Below are 25,087 nucleotides of genomic sequence, written 5' to 3'. Positions count from 1 at the left end.
TTCTTTTGAAGCGCTTCCAAAAAATATAACTGGAAGGAAAACTGCCAAACTCATTCTATGAAGCCAGCATTACCTTGATTCCAAAACCAGACAAAGACCCAACTAAAAGGGAGAACTACAGGAAATTTCCCTAAGGAAAATAGATGCAAAAAATTCTCAACAAGATTACTAGCCAACCAGATCCAACAATACATTAAAAGAATTATTCACTATGGTCAGGTAGGATTTATTCCTGGGATGCAGGGCTGGTTTAATATCTGCAAATCAATCAATGAGATACATCACATTAATAAAAGAAAGGGTGAGAACCACATGATCCTCTCAATAGATGCAGAAAAAGCATTTGACAAAATACATCATCCTTTCTGGGTAAAAACCCTCAGGAAAGTAGGGATAGAAAGAACATACCTCAAGATCATAAAGGCCATATATAAAAGACCCACAACTAATGTCATCCCCAATGGGGAAAAACTGAGAGCTTCCCCCCTAAGGTCAGGAACATGGCAGGGAAGTCCGCTCTCACCACTGTTACTCAATATAGTGTTGGAAGCCCTAGCCTTAGCAATCAGACAACACAAAGAAATAAAAGCATCCAAATTGGCAAGGAGAAAGTCAAACTTTCACTCTTCACAGATGACATGATACTCTATATGGAAAACCCAAAAGATTCACCAAAAAACTGCTAGAACTGATCCAGGAATTCAGCAAAGCTGCAGGATATAAAATCAATGTACAGAAACCAGTTGCATTTCTATATACCAATAATGAAGCAGCAGAAAGAGAAATCAAGGAACTGATCCCTTTTACAATTGCACCAAAACCCATAAAATACATAAGAATAAACTGAACCAAAGAGGTGAAAGATCTATACACTGAAAACTACAGAAAGCTTATGAAACAAATTGAAGACACACAAAAATGGAGAAACATTCCATGTTCATGGGTTAGAAGAACAAATATTGTTAAAATGTTGACACTGCCCAAAGCAATCTACATATTCAATACAGTCCCTATCAAAATAATACCAGCATTCTTCACAGAGCTAAAGCAAACAATTCCAAAACTTGTATGGAATCAGTAAAGTCCCCAAATAGCCAAAGTAATGTTGGAAAAGAAAACCAAAGCTGAAAGCATCACAATTCCAGGCTTCAAGCTATGTTATGAAGTGGTAATCATCAAGACAGTATGGTACTGGCACAAAAACAGACACATAGATCAATGGAACAGAACAGAGAACCCAGAAATGGACCCACAAACGTATGGCCAACTAATCTTTCACAAAGCAGACAGAATATCCAATACAAAAAAGACAGTTTCTTCAGCAAATGGTATTGGGATAACTGGACAGCAACATGCAGAAGGATGAACTTGGACCACTTTCCTACACCATACACAAAAAAAAACTCAAAGTGGATGAAAGACCTAAATGTAAGACAGGAAACCATCAAAATCCTAGAGGAGAGAACAGGCAACAACCTCTTTGACCTCGACTGCAGCAACTTCTTGACATGTCTCCAGAGGCAAGGGAAACAAAAGCAAAAATGAACTATTGGGACCTCATCATCTCAAGATAAAAAGCTTCGCACAGTGAAGGAAACAATCAGCGAAACTAAAAGGCAACTGATGGAATGGGAAAAGATATTTTCAAATGAAATATCAGATAAAGGGTTAGTATCCAAAATCTATAAAGATCTTATCAAACTCAACTCCCAAAAAAACAATCCAGTGAAGAAATGGGCAGAAGACGTGAATAGACACTTTTCCAAAGAAGACATCCAGATTGCTAACAGACACATGAGAAGATGCTCAACATCACTCATCATCAGGGAAATACAAATCAAACCATAATGAGATACCACCTCACACCTGTCAGAATGGCTAACATTAGCAACTCAGGCAACAACAGATGTTGGTGAGGATGTGGAGAAAGAGAAACCCTTTTGCATTTCTAGTGGGAATGAAAACTGGTGCACCCACCCTGGAAAAATGTGGAGGTTCCTCAAAAAATTAAAAATGGAGCCACTCTACAACCCAGCAATTGCGCTACTAGGTATTTATCCAAAGGGTACAAAAAGTCTGATTCGAAGGGGCACATGCACCCCAATGTTTATAGCAGCACTACTGACAATAGCCAAAGTATGGAAAGAGCCCAAATGTCCATCGACTGATAAATGGATAAAGAAGATGTGGTATACACATACAATGGAATAATACTCGGTGATCAAAAAGAATGAACTCTTGACATTTGCAACAACATGGATGCAACTAGAGTGTATTACGCTAAGTGAAATAAGTCAGTCAGAGAAAGACAAACATATGATTTCACTCATAGGTGGACTTTAAGAAACAAACAGATGAACATAGGGGAAGGGAAGCAAAAATAAGATAAAAACAGAGAGGGAGACAGACCACGAGAGATTCTTAAATACAGAGAATAAACTGAGGGTTGCTGGTGGGGTGTTGGGTGGGGGATACGGGCTCAATGAGTGATGGGCATTAAGGAGGGCACTTGTTTGGATGAGCACTGGGTGCTACATGTAAGTGATGAATCACTAAATTCTATTTCTGAAATAATTATTATACACTATGTATAATCCAACTAACTTGAATTTAAATTTTAAAAATAATAAAAATAAAAGGTTATTGGACTGGAAGTGTAAACACTGGTTTCTAACACTTACTAACATGATCTTTCTCCCTGAACCTTAGTTTAGGCTTCTTGAAAATAGATGAATTTATGTCTTCACCATCTGTTCTAGCTCTGGAGTACAAAGGTAAGAAATCTGTTGTCCTAAATTACTTAGTGATTGTTTGCCTCACCTTTGCATTTCTTCTCCTGCTCTGCCACACATTCTTACTCTTTTAAATAGGATTTAAATTCCCTTCCCATGCAATTTCTTTTTAAAGGTATTGGGATGACTTAAAGTTCATGCAGGTTTCAATTTATTAAATTATTTTTTTGCAAGTTAACAAAGGATATCAGTGTTTCCTTGAACAGTGTACAATGCATTATTAAAGTCACAATGAATATCAGATACTTTTTAATGCAACATGTTTTATTTTAAAACTAAGTGATTATTTAAGAACTGCATGCTTTTCACTGCAAAAACACATTGAAATCAAACCAAGGGTAGACTGTGTTTTTACATCGTCTGTTTGTTTTTTATGAAATATGCATACATTCTTTAGGTAAATATACCTTCTGAAAAGGCAACTTTGTAGCCTGTTCTGCATGTTCTAGATGTATTGCTTGGAATTTAAATAAATATCCCAAATACAAGAATATATGTTTGCTTTGGACGATATTGATTCTCTTGGCCAGCTCTTTCTTTGAGCTAGAATCAACATTCCTGGGTACTAGCATCCCCTCAATGCCCCAAATGCCAGTAACAGCCTTGTGTACTGTGTAAAGAAAGATGATTCTTCAGGGAAGGAAGGCTTAGAAATATGGTACAAATAAATGCCAGGAGTAGCAAATTAGTACAGTTCTTCCAAACCCCTAACTTACAAAGGCTGAATTTACTTCCCCTATAAAAATGTGCTTCCCTAATCCAGTCTCCAGACTAGAAACCCTACTCATTAAAATCTAATATACAAATGTTTGCTCAGAAGAATTTAGGATTATCAGTCAACAGGAATTCAATCTAATTCTGATATTTAAATAAAAGCATCTTTTCTTTGGTCTAAACTATTCTTGGGAGGTGGCAGGTGGACGAAGGTGGGAAAAGAATTAAACCTTGTTTTGAGAAGGAGCCCATAATATTCTCAAGGAGTCCATGGCACAAAAATGGTTAAGACCTTCTGTCCAAAAGAAACTTTTATTTATTTATTTTTATTTTTTATTTTTCACTAAGGAAATATCAGCTTTCTTTTGTAACTTTTAGAACGTGGAGCTTTACAAGGTACAGATACTAAGGTTCTGGTAGTGTTCTATTTTTTTTTTTTTAACGTTTATTTTTTTGAGACAGAGAGAGACAGAGCATGAACAGGGGAGGATCAGAGAGGGAGACACAGAATCTGAAACAGGCTCCAGGCTCCGAGCTGTCAGCACAGAGCCTGACGCGGGGCTCGAACTCACAGACCGTGAGATCGTGACCCGAGCTGAAGTCGGACACTCAACCGACTGAGCCACCCAGGCACCCCATGTAGTGTTCTATTTCTTAAGCTGACCGCTGAGGGTCCTGGTGTTCACTGTATTATTATTCTTCATACCTTGTGCAGGTCACTGTTTAGTCAATATTTAATATATAATTAAAACTTTACCGACTTCAGCCAGGTCACGATCTTGCGGTCCGTGAGTTCAAGCCCCGCGTCAGGCTCTGGGCTGATGGCTTGGAGCCTGGAGCCTGTTTCCGATTCTGTGTCTCCCTCTCTCTCTGCCCCTCCCCCGTTCATGCTCTGTCTCTGTCTGTCCCATAAATAAATAAAAACGTTGAAAAAAAAAATTAAAAAAAAAAAAAAACTTTAAAAAAGCATAATTTTTGGCTGGGTGCTCATTAACCCTGGCCCAGTTAATCCTGCCACTGATCACTCCCTCATCTGACCATGTCATTCTGTTCCAATCATGCAAAGAGCCAGTGATAACTAATGTCACTTAACATTAGGAAATGACAGCCTGGAAAATTAAAAGAAAAAAAAAAGTCAGGCAAAATAAGATGTTTCTTAGTTTCTAATAAGAGGAAAAAGGATAGAAATAAAACATATGTACATAGCTATAGAAAATGAACCTTTATTGATTTCCAACTACCAAGCTAAATTACTTGAATGCTGTTAGTACCCACAGAATAATAAGGAAAGACGCAATCAGCAGAGACCAGGCCCTGAGCCACTTAGGGGCTCCTCCTTCACCCTCTGCCCTTAGCCCAAAGATGGCCCTGCTTGTCTTACAAGTAGGAGGCCTTTCTGTGGCTTGCCTAGCAAAACACTTAACTGAGAAAAAAAAAAAAAAAGAATATTTATTCATTTAAAACCACTTATTGTATGCCTTTCCAATATATGTATTACTCAAATTTGAGAAATAATCTTTAAAAATGTTTTTTTTTTTTTTTAATAGCACACCGAAATATTTGTGGTGGTGGTCTTTGGATTGGGGCAATTTTACCGTCATGAATACATGTTGCTTGACAATACAAAACAAAATTCAAACTAAAACAAACAAAAATCCCCCATGAAATGATGACCCAAAACCCCCTCCTTGCCTAAGCTCAGTACAGAAATCTGTTTTTTCACTTTACTAGGTGACATATTGTCTCAGAAAACAGATTTAAAAGGATAACTTTGAAATCTACAGGAACTGAGTAATAAATAGTGCTAGAACACGGAACTACCTGGAAACCACTCTGATTGCAGGTAAAATAAAAGGTGTCAGGAGTACAGTTCTGAACTTCTTTGACCTTAGAAAGGTAAACCCTGAAAGGAAGACAACTCATTTTAATGGGAGAAAGGGGCAAAGAAACAATTGAGAGATTTGAAAATAGATCTTTTCTTGATATAGAAGGGTCTAAAGTTATGCTTAGAGACAGAATATGGAGAGAAGCAGGGAACAGAGTTGGATGTACAAAAAGAAGGAACATGCGTAGTTAATCGAATTCACATCTCAGAAAAAAGCAGCCATGAGAAGTGACAAGTGTGAAAGCCCAGACATAATCCACTTGGACTTCCATAAGGTTTGAGATACAGTATCACATAAGAATTCATAAATATAATTACTGCTGCTGTTGAAATGCTAGCACACTGAGAACTCTTTGTTAAGAGTAGAGAATAAAAGGATGTTGATTTGGCAGGAATCACAGAAAAAACATCTACATTAGTTTTGGTTATTTGGCATATCTGTAGCTGTAAAGATACAGATACTCCCATAAATGAACTGAGACCCACATAAAGAGAGCTTGCAATTAAAAAGAATGGCCAAAAAAAAAAAAAAAAAAAAGCAAATGATTTCTCTTGAGGCTAAAATTAAAAAAAAAAACACCATGTGAAGGCTCAAAAGAAAACAGTTGCATAAGAATAGGTATATACATCAGTGGAACAGAATAAAATTTAGAAAGAGACCCACATATACATAGTAAATTGATTTCTGATAAAGGCACTAAAGTCATTCAAGGAGGGTAAGGCTAGTTTTCTCAATAAATGGGGCTGAAACAACCAAGTATTCACAAGAAAAAATATGAACCTTAATCTGTAGTTCATAAAAATTAACTCAAAATGGATCAGAGCCCCAAAGAAAAGCTAAAAAATCTAGAAAATTTCTAAAACAAAAAAGCACTAACCGTAATGAAAAAAACTGATAAACTGAACTTTATTAAAATTGAAATTCCCACTGTTAAAATATATGGTTAAGAAAATGAAGAAGCAATGTCCAGACTGGGAGAAAATATTTTCAGTACATGTATATGACAAAGGACTTATACCCAGAATATACAAAGAACTCTTAACAACTCCATAAGTCAACCCGTTTTAAAAAATGGACATAAGATTTGGACTTCACAAAAGAAAACATGAACAGCCAGTAAACCCATGAAAAGATGCTCAATACTGTTAATCAAGAGGCACATGGAAATTACGATGGTCATGAGCTACCACTTTTATACCCACTGGAATGGCTAAAGGCATAAAGACTGACAATCCTAAGTAATGGTGAGGATGTGGAACAATGGGAACTCTCACCCTAATGGGAATGCAGAACAGTATATAACCACTTTGGAAAAAAGACTGGCAGTTTCTTCTAAAGTTAAATATGCCTTTTCCAGAAGATCCAGCAACTCTACTCCTGGGTATTTACCCAAGGGAAACAGAAACATATGTCTACACAAAACTTATACATAAATGTTAATATCAACTTCATTCATAATAGACCCAAACTGGATACAAACCAAATGCTCATCAGCAGGTGAATGGATAAACCAGTTGGGTATAGTCATACGGTAGAATACTAAGCAGCAAAAATGGAACAAATTACTAACATATGTAACAATATGCATAAATTTCAAAACACATGTGGAGTAAAAGAAGGAGTCAAAGAATATAAATTTATATTCATTTATATGAAAACTCAGAAAAGGAAAATACAATTTATAATGATAAAGGATAGATCAGTGGTTGTCTAGAGCCAGGGATGGAGGGGCGCTGACTGCAAAGGGGCATGAGGGAACTTTTTGAGGGCGAAGGCAATGTTCTATATGTTGATTGTGGTGGTTGTTACATGGATGCATGCATACGTCAAACTATGCAAACTACACAAACTAAGCAAACTACAAACTGTGAAAACTATGTATGCAAACTCATCAAACTACACTTTACACAGGTATGGTTTACTGCATATAAAGTAGACCTTAATGTCATTTTCTTTCAAATTGTTTTGTTGGAGAATTCATTTTTTTTTTTTTAACGTTTATTTATTTTTGAGACAGAGAGAGACACAGCATGAACGGGGGAGGGTCAGAGAGAGGGAGACACAGAATCTGAAACAGGCTCCAGGCTCTGAGCTGTCAGCACAGAGCCTGACGCGGGGCTCGAACTCACGAACTGTGAGATCGTGACCTGAGCCGAAGTCGGACGCTTAACCGACTGAGCCACCCAGGCGCCCCAGAATTCATCTCTTTAAAACAAGTAGCAGTGTGCAGCACATAGGGAGAGGTTTGATAAGTATCTGTTGAACTTTTTAAATCTGTCTCTAAAGGAAAGGAAATTCCTAAAAATATATAAGGACTCTGATAGGGGTTTCTTCTAGGAACAGCCTACAGCAGGGGTCAGCAAACTATAGCCTGTCTGGCCCAGCACCTACCTGTATGGCCCATAAGCTAAGAAGTTGATATTTCTAAATGGTTGAAAATAACCAAAGAAAAAATAGTATTTTGTGACACATAAACATTTTAGGAAATTTCATTTCCAGTGTCCATAGGCAAAGTTTTGCTGGGACACCAGCCACACTCATTTCTTTACATATTGTCTGTGGCTGCTGTTGTGCTGTTCTAGCAGAGTTGAGTACTTGTGACAGAGACCGCATGGCCTCCAAGTCCTAAAATGTTGACTCTCTAGCCTTTTTCAGAAAAAGTTTGCTGACCCCTGCCCTCGAGTGTAGGACCTCTTTCTGTCATCCTCTGCTAATAAATAATGAAATTACCAGGTAAAATTCTTGGTCCTTTTACTTTGTGATAGAATAGACAGAACAAAGACTTTGAAGTAACACAGATCTAAATTCAAATTTTATCTACTACTTAACTACTTCTGTCACTCTGCATAATTTTTTTAAATGTTTATTTATTTTTGAGAGAGAGGGAGATAGTGCATGAGCAGGGGAGGAACAGAGAGAGGGGGAGACACAGAATCCAAAACAGGCTCCAGGCTCTGAGCTGTCAGCACAGAGCCCTACTATGTCGGGATGGAACCCATGGACCGTGAGATCATGACCTGAACCGAAGTTGGACGCTTAGCCAACTGAGCCACCCAGGCTCCCTGACTCTGCATAAGTTTTTTAAACTTTCAGTCTCTCAGATTTGTCACTTGGAAAGTAGAGAAGACTGCATATCTCAGAGGGCTGCTAAAAGTATTATGTGAAATAATTTCAATAAAAAGTGTTGTCTGGGGCACCTGGGTGCCTCCAGTCGGCTGAGCAGTCAGCTCTTGGTTTCAGCTCAGGTCATGATCTCATAGTTCGTGGGACTGGGCCCCATGTTGGGCTCCGTGCTGACAGTGTGGAGCCTGCTTGGTATTCTCCCTCTCTGCCCCTCCCCTACTCATGTGCTCACACCCTCTCTCCCTCTTAAAATAAATAAATAAACATTAAGAAAAAATGGTGTCTGGCTAGGGCACCTGGGTGGCTCACTTGGTTAAGCATCTGACTCTTGATCTCAGCTCAGATCCTGATCTCAGAGTTGTGAGTTCAAGCCCCACATTGGGCTCTGAACAGGACGTGAAGCCTACTTAAAAAAAAAAAAAAAAAAGTCATCTGGCAATTAATAGACACTTAATAAATATTAGTTCATATTCTTCTTGTAAATAGGGTATCTAAGAACAGTAGCGAGTAGAAACAGAGGCGAGGAGAAAAAGAATGATCCTGATCACTCACCGAACAGTTTTTGAATTAGAAGCCACAAGCTATTGTTTCTTCCTTTGCCTCAGTTCTTATTCTGGCACAAGTTAGTTATCAAACTTCATTTACTTTCTTTTTTAGTTGTATATGCCTTTATCTATACTTAATATAAATGTAATAATATATTATGTATTCTTTTTGTGTCTGGCGTCTTCTGCTCAAGCGGTTAGCAACCATGTCAAGTATTTTCCCAAATATCCAAAGTATGCTCAATGCATCTTGAATCCAATTTAACGAATATTTATTGGTACCTAACATAGAAAACACTGTGATAAGCTTTCTGGGTTACTCAGAAAAGAATATGACATAGTTATTGCTTTCAGTGAGATCAGAATCAAAAAGAAACATGACTGAAATGCCTAAAATAATCTAAGAATTATATAAAGCTGAGTGTATTTGATAATTATTTACTGCATTAGGGGCTGGTGCTGAGTCTATGACGATGAATAAAATAATCCCTAATCTTTTTGTCTATGTACAGGTACAACCCGGTTTGAAAGGAATGTCAATTATTCAGCTAAAAACAAAACAAAACGAAACATGATCCCTGGATAAGACTCAACGATGGACACCCTCTGGGGAAAAAGATGGAAGGGACCTTAGAGGAGCCGGAAGGTAATACTAGTCGAGAACCTAAAACAGGTTCTCCAAGGAGCACCTGAGTGGCTCAGTCGGTTAAGCCCCCAGCTCTTGATCTCAGCTCAGGTAATGATCTCATGGTTTGTGAGACAGAGCCCGTGTTGGGCTCTGTGCTGGCAGTGCAGAATCTGCTTGGGATTCTCTCTCTCTGGCCCTCCCTCACTCATGCATGCTCTCTCTCTTTCACAAAATAAAAAAACTTAAAAAAAAAAAAAAAACAGGTTCTCCAGAGCACCCCCAGGAACAGATGATTCATAGAACTTGACTATTAACCCAAGATTCTCAGAACAGAGATGATCATACAAGTAGACAGCTTCCATACAAGACTATCAAAATAACAGTTCCAGTTATAGATAATAGAATGGCTTTGCACTTTCTTTTGGCCAACTGAAACCATTACTAACACTCATGTTATTTATACCTGACCAACATTACAGGTAGAATACAGCAATCTATATCTAAGCTGAAAGAAAAGGCAGTCTGGCCACCTAGGGAATGCCTAAGACTTGTTTTCTTGGTCATACCTGAAAAATCTTAGGTTATGCGAGTGAAATATATACCAGTCCCTCCCAATACTTCTAATTATTCTTGTTTGCCTCAGAGTCATTTGATGTTTATTGTCTAGCACCTCAAATTCTTCTACAGTTACTGTCCTGGCAGGTGTTTCAATAAATGCTTCAAAGAAATAAATGAAATCATGCTGATTGATACAAACTGAAAATCAGATCTTCACAAATGAAACCCCATCTTCAAGAAGAATCAACAACAGAGAGGAAGGTCTGGACAATCCTTAATGATCTCCTGGAGCTTTGACTGAGTTAAGAACAATGGGGACTGAGAATTTCGAAAGTTCCCACATTCCCAGGAAAACACTGATGATTCTTTCACCATGTAACAAAAAGCCGACAGAAGTGGTTTCGAATTCATTCAGTCAATAAACAACTTACATTCTTGAACACACTTTAAAAGCCAGCCAATCAATGACAGTCCTTGCTTCTGAAGTAGCCAATTAGGAACAAATTCAGTCCAATAAGTATACGGCTTGGGGCCAACCAAACAACACTACTCACACCCCAGTAACCGTACTTCTCCACCTGGCATCAGCCCACTTGTGCTTTTGAACCCTCAACTCCCAAACCCTAAACCCTATGTAAGAATGGCAGTTTGCTGGCCTAGAGAGATTTTGCCTGATCCCAGTGTAACTACTTCACAACAGGGAGCAGTAAATTCAACTGTCTCTTAATTTTAGATACGGAATGATGGTCTCATCCTCCTTTGACATTGTTTAAACATTCCTTTCAATAAGTACAACTAGAGCTGACATAGACATTTAGCTTTAAAATTTTTTTTAAAATTTTTTTTTTAACGTTTTATTTATTTTTGAGACAGAGAGAGACAGAGCATGAACGGGGCAGGGGCAGAGAGAGAGGGAGACACAGAATCAGAAACAGGCTCCAGGCTCTGAGCCATCAGCCCAGAGCCCGACGCGGGGCTCGAACTCACGGACGCGAGATCGGGACCTGAGCTGAAGTCGGACGCTTTAACCGACTGAGCCACCCAGGCGCCCCATTAAAAGTGACATGGCACTAAACATTTGTTTTTAAATAAGCTAAACAGGGGCGCCTGGGTGGCGCAGTCGGTTGGGCGTCCGACTTCAGCCAGGTCACGATCTCGCGGTCCGTGAGTTCGAGCCCCGCGTTGGGCTCTGGGCTGATGGCTCGGAGCCTGGAGCCTGCTTCCGATTCTGTGTCTCCCTCTCTCTCTGCGCCTCCCCCGTTCATGCTCTGTCTCTCTCTGTCCCAGAGATGAATGAACGTTGAAAAAAAAGAAAAAAATTAAAATTATAAAAAAAAATTATAAATAAGCTAAACATTTTAAATGATAAAATCAGGTCAGGTCAGAATTTTTACAGTGACTATTCTGGAATCACAATTAACCAGACTTTATTCTGGCAAATTTGAGTAATGGTTTTTATATTTTTCAATTAAGTGCTTTCCCATAGCTGTGTTATAAGATTTTTTTTTTTTTTTTTTTGTCGGTGATGGATGAGTGCTCTAAGTCACGTCTGCAGTCTCAGCAGGATTCCGAGCACGGGTGGTTACATCCTCAGCAGAACACTAGAAAAAGACAGCTCAGCGTCTCCGGCCCTACCTTCGTCTTCATCAGGGTCGACAAGCCTGAAGAGAGCTCCCCTTCTCAATGCCTCACTACCCAAGGGATCCAGCATGCTATGTCTCCAAGAGGCAGGCTATCGTTTCATCTTCTGTGGCTGTCTGGCCTGGAGCCCGAGCATACCTGTCTAGAGAATTAATCCTAAAAAGGGATTTGGGAAATCGTCTCCACCTTAAGACCCTACAACCTAAGCTTCAATAGCGTCACCACACTATCGTATCACAAAAAATACAATCAAAACAAGGTGAAAAGGGAATCTCAAAAATTCACCTGTTTCAACTGTCTACCTTAAGGTAACATATTCATCAACTCGCAAAGCTTAAGTAGGTGTTTTTAGAACAAGAGAAGAAAATTCCTGCAACTGTTGACCCTCTCCTCACATTTCCTTACCATTCTCTTCATACTTTGCCTTCAACCCAAACAGAAACCAATGAAGAAACAGAGACAGAATGCAGAAAGAATAAAGAGATCCTTACTTCCCATTTGAAATCTGGTGGATTTAAATCTTGAGGAGTGAGAAAAGAATGGGAATGAGGTCAGGCAACCTGTTACAATCCCCTAATTGCTTAGATCCTTCCTTTGTGATGCCATCTGGGAATAGGATTTGAGTTAGTGTTGTAATAAAAAATATATATATATATATAACCACACCATTTAATAAGGCCTACTATGTGCCACACATTTAAACATTATTACTACTATACAATGAGGAGTCATTACCCTCATCTTGCAGGCAAGAACAATGAGACCCCTAAGGAATTAAGCAACTTGCCTAGGGCTGAGCCAATTAACTCTCTCAGTTATTGGGTAGTTATCCTGGGATTCCAGTTATGGGCAGGTTGCCACCACATGGCTACATTCTTCCTTACTGAGAAGAATGACTCCAATCAATTACTGGGGTATCAGAATCATGGTAGGGACTCTTGATGCTAAATTCCATAGGTCTTGATCCTGTCACTGATCCCCTAAGAGACTTATTACTCCAGTAATCCACAGCTACTAGTGATGATGGTAATAAAACAGTAAAACCGTAATAGCACCTTTCATAGATTATCTCGTCTCATCCTTATAACAACAGCCAACAAGGTGGGTCTATTCTTAGCCACTTTTTATAGATGAGAAAACACAGTCCCTGAGAGGTTACTGTGCTTAAGCTGACACAGGTACAAGTGGTGAATACCAGAGCCCAAGCCCTTACATACTATGCTCCCTGCATCAGATGAATGAAATGTTATCAGATCTCACAAGTTTGTTGCAAGGGGAACAAATTTTGAAAATCATCATTTTGAAAAACAAAATAAACTCATCAGTCTGGTCTTCAAGATCCTTCATGATCTTGCCACAATCTGTTAATTTTCAACCTTATTTTCCATCACTTCTTTACATAAGCCCCTATGTTCCATAAATTTTCTTCCTATTTTCTGTAAATGCCCTGACTTTCCTCATTTACCTAATGCTATTTCCTTTTGCTGAAATGGCATTTTCTATGGATTCCACAAAACAAAATTTTATCCATTATAAATCCTCCTCCCCATGGAGGGAAAAACTCCCACTACTGAACTCCCATAGTGCTTTGTGCTTCTCTCGGGACATTTGTTTTCTTGACTGGATTCCTACCTGACTTCAGTAGACAAAGATTCTATGTAAACTCTGTGCAATGAATGCCCTTCTGAGGCAAAATGCCAGGCTGGAAGGTATATGAGGATGGAACAAAATAGAGACAAAAGGCAGCTTTAAGTCTTCAGAAACTGCCATCCTAAGAACCATGTACCTCTAAGAGCACAACGAAGTGTCAAACTTATTCTTGTAAAACATAGTGGTTAGGAGTCCAGACTATAGACTCCATCTTGCTGTGTGGCCTCGGAGAAGTCCGTCAACTTCTCTCTATGTCACCTGCCTCATCTGTGAATGGGAACAGCATAACGTAGGTCACAGAGTTGTAGAGAGTACTCAGCAAGTTCATATATGTAAGGTGCCTAACAGTGAATGGCTCATAATAAATGCCATACACTGTTTGCTATCACCACTTTTGAAACTCTTATATATATTGAAAAAGTGGCTGAGATTACCAAATCCCAAGAAAGGGACTATCAGAGATGGGAAACTTTCAGAATATATAATTTAGGTGATGAGGTGATGAACTGGCCTATATATATATATATATATATATATATATATATACACACACACACACACACACCATTACGCTCTTCCTCTCAAAAAATCCAGAAGAAATATAACTGAACACTATAATATAAGTCAAATTATGGCAGAAAGAACTGCCAGACTTCTGGGTTAAAAAAAAAAAAAAGACCCATTAAAAATAAGCTATTTTTTGAAAAAAAAGTTAGCGGACTTGGAATACAATTTTTCAAGAAAACAACATTTTTTGTATTGCTTTGGTTCTCTGGCTAACCCATAAAAGACAATTTAACTTAATATTACTTTAGCAGCAATTATTGATTTCCATATTAATAGACTGTTGTAGTTAGCAGATTATTTTAATATTAGCATATACATTACTAAATATATACAATGCTTTGTAACAAATCATCTTTTCTGTAGAAGTGGGAATTCACAAAATCAAACATCATGAATGCAGGAGGGGATCTGAGTGATAGCCAGGGTCACTATGCTTCCTCATTTGCCCAGAAGTGATGGTCATTCTAATTATCAATAGCTCCCTTTCACTCTCCAAAGTGTCCTAGTTTGGACTAAAATTAAATGGTTACCTTAGTGTTAGTATCTCCACTGTAATGTTACAAGTGAAAAAACTAAGCCACACAGCAGTGCTGTGACTTAGCTAAAGTCACAATACAGGAAGGGGCCAGAAATACTTACTCCAGGGAGCCCGGGGGTCTCAGTTGGCTAAGTGTCCCATCCGACTCTTGGTTTTGGCTCAGGTCGTGGTCTCACAGTTCTTGAGTTCAAGCCCTGCACTGGGCTCTGCGCTGTCAGTATGGAGCCGGCTTGGGATTCTCTCCCTCTCTCTGACCCTCTCCCCCCTCAACATAAAATAAACAAACTTAGAAAAAAGAAAGAAATACTTATTCCCAGTCCAGGAGTCTTCCTGTCACAACGCACGCACTTATCAGTAGCAGGATAATGGTGATGACTGTGACGGGCAGGATTTGGGGTGCCAACAGTGCACATGCCATAAGCCTACGTGAATGAGGCTCTCCCCATCCCAGAGGGACTTTACAGCATCAGGGGCTGAGGATGGAGAGGTTCAGACACCTTTGCTTGTGTGCCCTAAGCTTGGCTTCTTGCCCTTTTCACTGTACCCCTTGTGGCTTCTCATCTCCCCACCCCTGCTACTGAGATGGGAGAGATTATGGGGGAACAAGGAATTTAGTTTTGGACATTTCACGTTTGAGAGATCGTTCAACATATAACTGGAGATGTAGAAAAGGAGTCCAGACTAGAGACGTCAATATGAGAGCAAGCAATGCAAGGATGCTATCCAAAGCTTAGGCCACTCATCAGAAGGGCAAGAAGGGAATTGTGTGGTAAAGAACAGGCATCAAAATGAAGGTGTCTCCAATAATGAGAGGAAGGAAAAGCGATGCCTCTGACAATAATACGATACACTGCATTTACTACCATTATTGGAAACTTACTATGTCCCAGAAATTCCACCAAGTAATTTATATACATTAGCTTAGCTCTCATCACTACCCTCTGAGTTAGGGGGAAAAAAATAAGGCCAGGAAGGTTACAAAACTTGATTAAAGTCACAAAATAAGTAGCAGAGCAGAAACTCTGATTCATGACTGACTGTGAACAGCTCCAATCTCTCTACAGTATTCCTCATATTGGGATCTTATCTCCCCTCTTCTTTCCTTTATCCTTTGTATGTGATGTATGTGATTACAGACAGCCTGCCTTATAAATAGCCTTCTGTGAAAACATTAATTTTATGTCTTCAAAGTTAAGATGACACTAAATCACGTGGATGTGACTTCAGAACTAAGATGTGGCCAGTGCTTCTTTTAGTATCTAGACCATGTTTCTGTCCCAAGCGTACTCTACTAGATAAGAAATGGAAGATATTTGTTTTTAATTTATACTATTTGTGTCGTGGCCACACTCATATTACAAACATATGTTTCAAAATGACCATGAGCGCCTTTTTCCAGGCGGCCAGGAAGATGGTGGACATTCAGACTGAGCGTGCCTACCAAAAGCAGCCAACCATCTTTCAAAATAAGAAGAGGATTCTGCTTGGTGAAACTGGCAAGGAGAAACTCTCGCGATACCACAAAAACAGCGGTTTGGACTTCAAGACGCCCAAGGAGGCCATTGAGGGCACCTATATGGATAAGAAATGCCCCTTTACTGGTAACGTCTCCATCCGAGGGCAGATTCTGTCTGGTGTGGTGACCAAGATGAAGATGCAGAGGACCATTGTCACCCACCGAGACTACCTCCATTATATCCGAACCTCCACTGTATACAACCGCTTTGAGAAACGCCACAAGAACATGTCCGTGCACCTGTCCCCCTGCTTCAGGGATGTCCAGATCGGCGACATTGTCACAGCGGGCTGAGTGCCAGCCCTTGAGCAAGACTGTGCGCTTCAACGTGCTCAAAGTCACAAAGGCCGCTAGCACCAAAAAGCAATTCCAGAAGTTCTGAGACTAGACGTCTGTCCACACCCCCGAAGAAAATAAAGTTATTTTCCCAGTCAAAAAAAAAAAACAAAAAAAACTAAAAAAAAACCCAAAATGACCATGAGCTAAAAAAACAAAAACAGAAACAAAAAAACAAACAAAAAGCCCCAAAATGACCATGAACTATTATTTATAAGACAGAAACACTTATTAGGAAATTCATTAATCAAGATCCTAATGACAAATTTTATTATGGGGGCATACATTTGTTCATTTAAGGTGGGCTTGGGACTTGCTGGGAACAATTTTTCTTGAGAATATGAACCCATGCAATTTGCACATAAGTGTAAAATTCAAAATCAAATACTGTCTACCAAAAGGTAGTAATAAAAACTAAGAAGGGGCGCCTGGCTGGCTCAGTCAGAGGAGCATGTGACTCTTGATCTCAGGGTTGTGAGTTCGAGCTCCACACTGGATGTGGAGATTACTAAAAACAAATAAAAAAATAAAAAATAAAAAATAGATAAACTTCAAAGAAAAAAAACTAAGGGGACTCCATTTTTTTTAAATCATACTAATAAAAAGTGTAAGAATCATTATTTTGCTAAGAATAATTTCATATTTATTGATATTAATTGAAGTTTCTCATCAGCTACAATATATACTCTGATTCTCCTCTTCAAAAAAAAAAAAAAAAAAAAAAAGGAAAGAAAAAGAAAAATCTAAGGGGCACCTAGCTGGCTCAGTCAGTGGAGCATGTGACTTTTGATTTTAGGACTGTGGGTTCAAGCCCCACCTTAGGTGTAGAGATTACTCAAAAATAAACTCATAAAAAGAAAAATCTACTGAGGCACTTTTAAAGAATGAAATCCAGGCACTGGCAAAAAGTTTGATTCTGAAGTTACAAAGGAAGACTCTACTATCATAGGGAAGAAAGTCAGGCTTTTCTCTGTTTCATGCATTTAAGTCCAATCTCCCACAACAGAAAAGATGGTAAAGGCCAGGGTCAATGTCTTCTATTTCTTTTGTACAGCAACGAGCACAGTGCTTAGAAGACTACATGTGTTATGGATTTGGTATAATCCTGATACGTATCATTCTAAATTTTACATATTGGGAACTTGTTGTCATTACACCATTTAATGGAAATATTTTGTGTTCCCCACATGCAAAGACAGACACAGCCAGAAGCAAAGGTTTTCTACAATCAACTTTCACAATGAATTTCTCATGGAATTTGGTGCTGCTGAAATTTTTAGTCGAGTTCTTAATAACCTAATTTTCTGCACAAAACAATCACTGCCTACAATAGGGAATTAAAAATTTCATTTAGAAATGGTTTTGATTTGGTGCACCTGGGAGGCTCAGTCAGTTAAAGCATCCGACTTTGATTTCAGCTCAGATCACGATCCCATGGTTTGTTAGATCAAACCTCACATCAGGCTCTGTGCTAACGGCGTAGAGCCTGCTTGCGATCCTCTCTCTCTGCCCCTCCCCTGCTCACACTCTCTTCTTCTCTCTCAAAATAAATAAACATTTAAAAAAATTTTTAAAATGGTTTTGCTTCATAATTTACCAATTATATTAGCAAGCACTTTGTTGGAATTCAATAGGCATCTAGAAAATAAAAAAAGTCTTTTTTTCCCATTAAAATATTTTATAGCAAAAAAAAAATGTTAATATCCTCTTATGTGCTTATCTTTTTGACTCTTGGAGGGTATGTCATCCAAGCTTTATGCTTTTGTCTTTTTACAAAGGAGGCACAGTTAGGATTTCAAACACAAAGGGAAACTAGTAGAGACTTTAAATAGGGAAACAAGCCACAATGTACTCTGTTCCTTCTTTGCTCAAGAAATTGCCAGTCTGCTTATTTGATTGATAGTTACTCTTGTACCTTCTTGGGTTTATTATGTTGTCAAAATACCACATCCTTGAAAGAGACTGTATGTAGAGAATAAGGCAAACAAATGAATTAACAGACAGAAAATCCTGAAGAAGGCATCAGGATTCCCTTTGATGTATCTTGAAACGCCGAAAAGGTTCATCACAGCCCGGAATTCCCTATTATGCTTTTCATTTCACAAATTCACAAGCTTTGAACAGTTAATGGAGCATCTGAATAAATAAGATGTGAAGCCGAGGAAATCACTGCTTAGGGAGAAAGACCCCAGTCATCTCTAAGTTTGTAGAAGAAAGTATATTTTGGTTCTATAAAATCAGAGTTGTGGGTTCAATGGGCTAATGTGACACAGATGAAAAATTACGCTCTAAAGCCCAAAACTACATCCTTAGCCACAGCTGGCAGTCTTATAAATGTTGGCTGATATCACAAAAGTTGTAACAAGTAGTACAGGGTGGTTAGCTTGGTACCAACCCATCCTTACTGCTGAAGAAAACTCAAAATGCAATATGGTCACTGGTGTACCAAATAAAATGCCTTTCACACATTACTCTGGCCTTGACACAGTCCAACTAACCCTGATTGCTCTCGGGCCCTGGGCAAGAACATGAGTAAGCGTATAATGCATCACAGCTACTGACTGGTTCAGTGGCCTTACTGCACACAACGAAAACACATTTGTTAGGTTCCTTTTAATTGCAAGACACATAATAAATACCTAAATAATGTAATTTGTGTAAGTAGATTTTTAAATTTAAAGAATAGTTTCGGGGCGCCTGGGTGGCTCAGTCAGTTAAGCATCTGACTCTTGCTTTCGGTTCAGGTCATGATCTCGTGGTTTGAGTTCAAGCCCCGCATCAGGCTCCATGCTGACAGTGTAGAGCCTGCTGGGGCTTCTCTCTCTGTCCCCTTCCCTCTCTGCCCCTCCCCTGCTCATGTGCTCTCTCTCTCTCTCTCTCTCTCTCTCTCTCTCAAAATAAATAAATAAACTTAAAAAAAAAGTAAAGAATAATTTCAAAAAATGTAGTTAGAGTGTGCCAGAGGCAAGATAAAAGACACTTAATCATTCCAAGTCCCAAACGATTTCAAATTCAAGTTGACGTTTCACTTTTCACTTGATATGAGAAATAGTCAGCTGCAGGACCAAAATTAGAAAGCTAATATGCTCTGAAAAAACTCTTGTGTTAACATCTGAAACGAAACCTTAACTTTTTAGAACTCTTTATTATGTAAAAGTTCAAATACATAGAAGAGAACAATATAAATTAATCCACACCACTCCCACGGACCATTACTTGGCTTTATCAACGATCAACACATGACCAATTCTGCTGTATGTATCTCCCCCTACCTTTTGTTTTCTCTCGATACCAAGTCATTGTATCTCTAAACGCTTCGGTAAAACTTTATAATTCTGGCTGAACACTGATGGAAATTTGGGGGGTTTTGTGTTTTATTTTTCACAGCCTCTGATTTTCAATCCTCATGTCATTCAAAGAGAGAAAGCTGGTGTTTATTGACAGCAAGGAGAAGAAAATTTAGATGTTTCAGTTTTTCTGGCATTTCCAGGACTTAAATACAGTTGTAAACTTTTCTCCTCCCTCCAGTGAAGGAGGAGGCAGAGCAGGCAAGATACAGTCATTTTGTTTAATAAACATTAACTGAACACCAGGGATGGGGCTAGGTAAAAGGAATAAAAATGAATAAGCCAAAGATCCCTTCTCTATAAGGGGTGAGACACGCATAAACAGATAATGTCAATATAATGTGTCAGAACTAGAATAATGATATTCACGGGGTCCTATGGGAACAGAGTAAGGGCACTCAGGCCAGATTTGGGATTCAAGCAAGGCTTCCAGGAAGAGATGATATCTGAGTAAATGCAAATATACTGCAAATGATTGTTACTATGTCATTATAATAAGACCAGCACGAGGTTTCCTTCAAACAGATTTCCTTCATTTAATTGGGTGGGGAATTGGGTGGGGAGGGATACAGGGGAAAGTTCATCAAAGAATATTAGGAAAAAAACCAAAACACCAGGAATTCAACATTTATTTATTTTTGGGGACGGAGAGAGACCGAGCATAAACGGGGGAGGGGCAGAGAGAGAGGGAGACACAGAATCGGAAACAGGCTCCAGGCTCCGAGCCATCAGCCCAGAGCCCGACGCGGGGCTCAAACTCACGGACCGCGAGATCGTGACCTGGCTGAAGTTGGACGCTTAACCAACTGCGCCACCCAGGCGCCCCAAAACACCAGGAATTCAAATACAACCACTATATTATGTCTCACGGGGAATACCATAGGGAAAGGCTGGTCTCTAGCCTCAAGGAGGTAGGGATATAGATGGGGAGAAATTAAACATGCATCAGAAAATCTTACTATAGCATATTCAATCAAAATATATAGTCTAGGGATGGGAAAAGTGGACTAAAATATTTGGGTAAGAGCTGGGACCTAAACCAAGGTTCTGAATATAAATTTAACCCAGATCAAAAAAGGGAAGCCAATCAAGTAAAGAAGAGTAAAAGGTAAGCCTTAAGTAGTCAAGGAGGCTTTGTCTTTAAAAAGTATTTATGGGAGCGCCTGGGTGGCTCAGTCGGTTAAGCGTCCGACTTCGACTCAGGTCACGATCTCATAGCTTGTGAATTCGAGCCCCGCGTTGGGCTCTGGGCTGATGGCTCGGAGCCTGGAGCCTGCTTCCAATTCTGTGTCTACCTCTCTCTCTGCCCCTCCCCCGTCCATGTTCTGTCTCTCTCTGTCTCAAAAATAAATAAACGTTAAAAAAAAAGTATTTCTGGGGGTGACTGGGCAGTTCAGTCAGTTGGACGTCTGACTTCGGCTCAGGTCATGATCTCGCAGTTCACGAGTTCGAGCCCTGCGTTGGGCTCTGTGCTGACAGCTCAGAGCCTGGAACCAGCTTCAAATTCTGCATCTCCCTCTCTCTCTGGTCCTCCTCTGCTAGTCTCTTTCTCTCTCTCTCTCAGAAATAAACATTTAAAAAAAATGTAAATAAAAAAAATAAAGTATTTCTTCCTTCTGTCCATCTCTGAATTGATTGAAGGAAGCAGGGGAAGGGCTTGTATCTGAACTTCAGTTTCCAAAGAGGTGTGTGCATATATGTATTTACATGTGTGTCACGTATGTCGGCATCAGAACATGAAGATTTGATTTGAGCATTTACAATCTGGCTCTAAGCTATTCCACTGGAATAACACACAATGTCAGATGCATACAAAGATCTACTCTTGGGGGCGCCTGGGTGGTTCAGTCAGTTAAGCGTCTGACTTCAGCTGAGGACACGATCTCACGGTTCCGTGAGTTCAAGCTGTGCACGGGGCTCTCTGCTATCAGCTCGGAGCCCGCCTCAGATCCTCTGTCTCCCTCTCTGCCCCTCTCCTGCTCACACTCTCTCTTTCTCTGCCCCTCCTCCACTTGTTCTGTCTCCCTCTGTCTCTCAAAATAAATCAACTTAAAAAAATCTACTCTGGCAGATATCTGATTCTTGGGGAGAAACCCATAAAAATGAAAGCTGTAAAAGATATATAAGAAAAGCCAATCAACGCTGTAAGATTATAAAAGACGTTTTCCGATTGTCGTCAGAGGTCAATGCCTCACCACTTATAATTCTATTTTTAATAACAAGAGCACCAGCTAACACTCAAACAGCATCTGCTATGTTACAAGCTTCATATAATTCACTCATTTAATCTTCAAAATGAGTTTTGTTGTAGATACTCCTATTCCTCCCATGTTATAGAAGAGGTAACCAAGATTCAGAGAAATGAATATCAATCTTTCCTCCAGTTTTTCAACCTTCACCTGTAAGAATTTAAGTAGAGCTTAAAAAAAGACATGTAGGATTTCTCTGAGTACAGACTGAAATCTAGTATTTTTTTAAGTTCAGAAAAATTACTTCTATCCTTCATTGACCCAGGTGAAATGATGCGTGATAGTATGTTGGCACAGAGCCATAAACATAAATGTAAAATCAACCCATGAGGCTAAGAGGTAGAGTTGCAAATAGAAACATGCTCTAAAAATGCCATGTTTATCAATAGACCAAAGAACAATCTCTGAATATTTCCCACCGGATTGAAGAATGCATCTTTTTCACAATACTTACACAGAGATAAATGACGGTATCATTTACAGTGATAAAGGTAGCCAGTGGTAAAAAAGCATTTGAAATAACTTTTGTCCCTACTGAGCAGTAGAAAAATATTACTCCCCAGGTAGAGCTTTTTCTTCCAAACTCTGAAAGCACTTTATAGGTAGCTATCCCCAGCATTTGTATATCATATTACAATATAATTATTTGTTCATGTAGCAGTCTTCCCTCCAGACTTCTAGTCCTGGAGGATAGGGTGTAAATTTATTCATCCTGGGATTTAAAACCCATCTCTGCATCTAGTAGAATAAAGGTTTATTGGGTGAATAAATGAATGAATGATTCAAGAGGTGACTTTTGATAAACTCTCAGGCACTACACAGGATTATAGAAAAGTTTAAAATATCAATTAAGTCATAAGGGTGTTTGTGATTTTAAAAATAAATTCCAGGGGCGCCTGGGTGGCGCAGTCGGTTAAGCGTCCGACTTCGGCTCAAGTCATGATCTCGCGGTCCGTGAGTTCGAGCCCCGCGTCGGGCTCTGGGCGGATGGCTCGGAGCCTGGAGCCTGTTTCCGATTCTGTGTCTCCCTCTCTCTCTGCCCCTCCCCCGTTCATGCTCTGTCTCTCTCTGTCCCAAAAATAAATAAACGTTGAAAAAAAAATTTTTTTTAATAAAAAATAAAACATAAATTCCAGCCTCCCATGCCTGGCATTTAAGGCCTTTCTACATGAGCCCTAATCTACTTTCTTAACCTTATCTCATCTACTCTCTTCCTAGTTATATCCTGGGCATAAATTACTTTGTCTCTCTTTTTTTAGCGTTTATTTATTTTTGAGAGACAGAGGGAGAGAGCGAGCAGGGGAGGTACAGAGAGAGAAGGAGACAGAATTCCCAGCAGGCTGTGGGCTGCCAGCACAGAGCCCGATGTGGGACTCGAACTCACGAACAACAAGATCGTGACCTAAGCTGGAACCAGGAACCAGGAGTTGGACACTTAACCAACTGAGCCACCCAGGCGCCCCAAGAATTACTTTCTCTTTCTGACACGAGCTCTGTGCTTTCTCATCTCTACACTTCAACTCAGTAATCTCCAAAAGTTTTACATTATTTAGCCCTAGTATAAAATACCCCAGCATACTTATTTAATACTGTGCTGATATATTATGTTTATAATAAAACAATTATAAAAACACATGAAAATAGACATTTTAAGCAAATAAGGAAAGATATATAAATAGAAGTCTTAATTTTTTCGTCCTGGACACAACAGATTGTTTTAGATGTACTTCACTTTGAAAGTCACCGATTTATATGAAAAGAACTAATCTCATAGAGGTTTTTTGAGAATTAAGTGAATCCGTACATGTAATACACTTAGAACAATACTGGTCATGAAGGCCCAATGTAAATGTTATCTCTTCAAAGAATTATTTGAATGCACTTCTTATGAGGTTAGGATTTCTCACTGTAGAAGGCACTAACCCTACAGAGTTTGGCAAAGAGCTGAGCCTAAGAAGCCAAAATAAAGTAGAAACGTTGGAAAGATTGGGTTCATGGAAAATGATGCAAAGGAAAAAAGAGGTAATTATTAACCTCAAGAAAAATAAAGTACACAAAAAGCAAATATAATCATACTACACTATCTTGCTCTATAGTACATATTTCCATAGGCCTAATCAGACAAACAGGGACGGCAAATTTAACAAAAAAAACTGTGATATAACTATACGGAAAAGACGGAGTGTTAACACAGCCCCTGAAATCTTCAGTTTTTATTAGCGAAAGTCTAAAGTTCAGGCATGTTACTTTAATACTTGCAGATATCTATCAGAAGAAACAGCTAAAATATTTCAGTGATTATCTCTGAGGAATGTGATTGGAAAGGTAGAACACTTTAGTACTATTTAATTTTTAAATTTTGTGCATGTTTTATATCGATCACAGATCTTGAAAATGAAGTCAATTTTCTTAAATTTTAAAATAACCTCCCACAGAAAGATGGCAAGTTGAGTACGTATGTTCAACTCTACCCTCTCCAGATACCTCAGTGACACAACAGAGAAAAGATGCAGAAAGGCACAGAGATATTCCAGAAAGAAGAGAGAAAAAGATAAAGAAATAGAGAATAAGAAAAGATCAGAAATTTAATGCAAGTATTGTAGGAATCAAATCATAAGACTCCACGAAAAGAGAATGGAGAAAATGATGAAAAAAAAGTCAAGTAAATAATTCATAAATTTTTCCTAGAACTGAAGAACATGAAGTTTTAGACTGAAAGGGTCAAATAACATCCAACAAAACGGACAAAGGACTTCCAAACCAGGGCACATCAATGTGAAATTAAAAAGCAATAGGGAAAAAGAGAAGATCTTGCAAGCTTCTAGGGAGATGAAAAGAAGTTATGTATAATGAGATCAGCAGTGAGAAAAGCACCTGTTGTTCTTCTCATGGTAACAGAAGTTAAAAGGCACTGAAGCAAAGCCTTCCAAATTCTAAAAGAAATAATTTTATAGTCACTCAACCTATTCATGTAAAAGCATTTTACAAATCGCAAAG

At 38.9% G+C, this 25,087-nt stretch overlaps 2 protein-coding genes across 4 annotated transcripts in view; one reads left to right on the top strand and one right to left on the bottom strand.

The window, feature by feature from the left end:
• Positions 1 to 25,087, bottom strand: part of SLC41A2 (solute carrier family 41 member 2) — a 122,227-nt gene that overhangs the window by 12,519 nt on the left and 84,621 nt on the right. The window lies entirely within an intron of this gene.
• On the top strand, positions 16,054 to 16,603 carry LOC121040498 (40S ribosomal protein S11-like). Its single transcript, XM_040491026.1, has one exon. The coding sequence runs from the start codon at positions 16,054 to 16,056 to the stop codon at positions 16,450 to 16,452; it is 399 nt and encodes a 132-aa protein (XP_040346960.1). The 3' UTR covers positions 16,453 to 16,603.

This window comes from Herpailurus yagouaroundi, unplaced genomic scaffold, assembly GCF_014898765.1.
Source record: "Herpailurus yagouaroundi ecotype Mexico unplaced genomic scaffold, PumYag 182, whole genome shotgun sequence".
NCBI classification, from domain to species: domain Eukaryota; kingdom Metazoa; phylum Chordata; class Mammalia; order Carnivora; family Felidae; genus Herpailurus; species Herpailurus yagouaroundi.
The sequence above is the reverse complement of the archived record's forward strand: the minus strand, read 5'-3'. Positions and strand labels throughout refer to the sequence as shown.

Bases quoted from the DNA above. Each gene is read 5' to 3' on its own strand.
- LOC121040498 (XM_040491026.1), top strand. From the start codon at position 16,054: ATGGTGGACATTCAGACTGAGCGTGCCTACCAAAAGCAGCCAACCATC.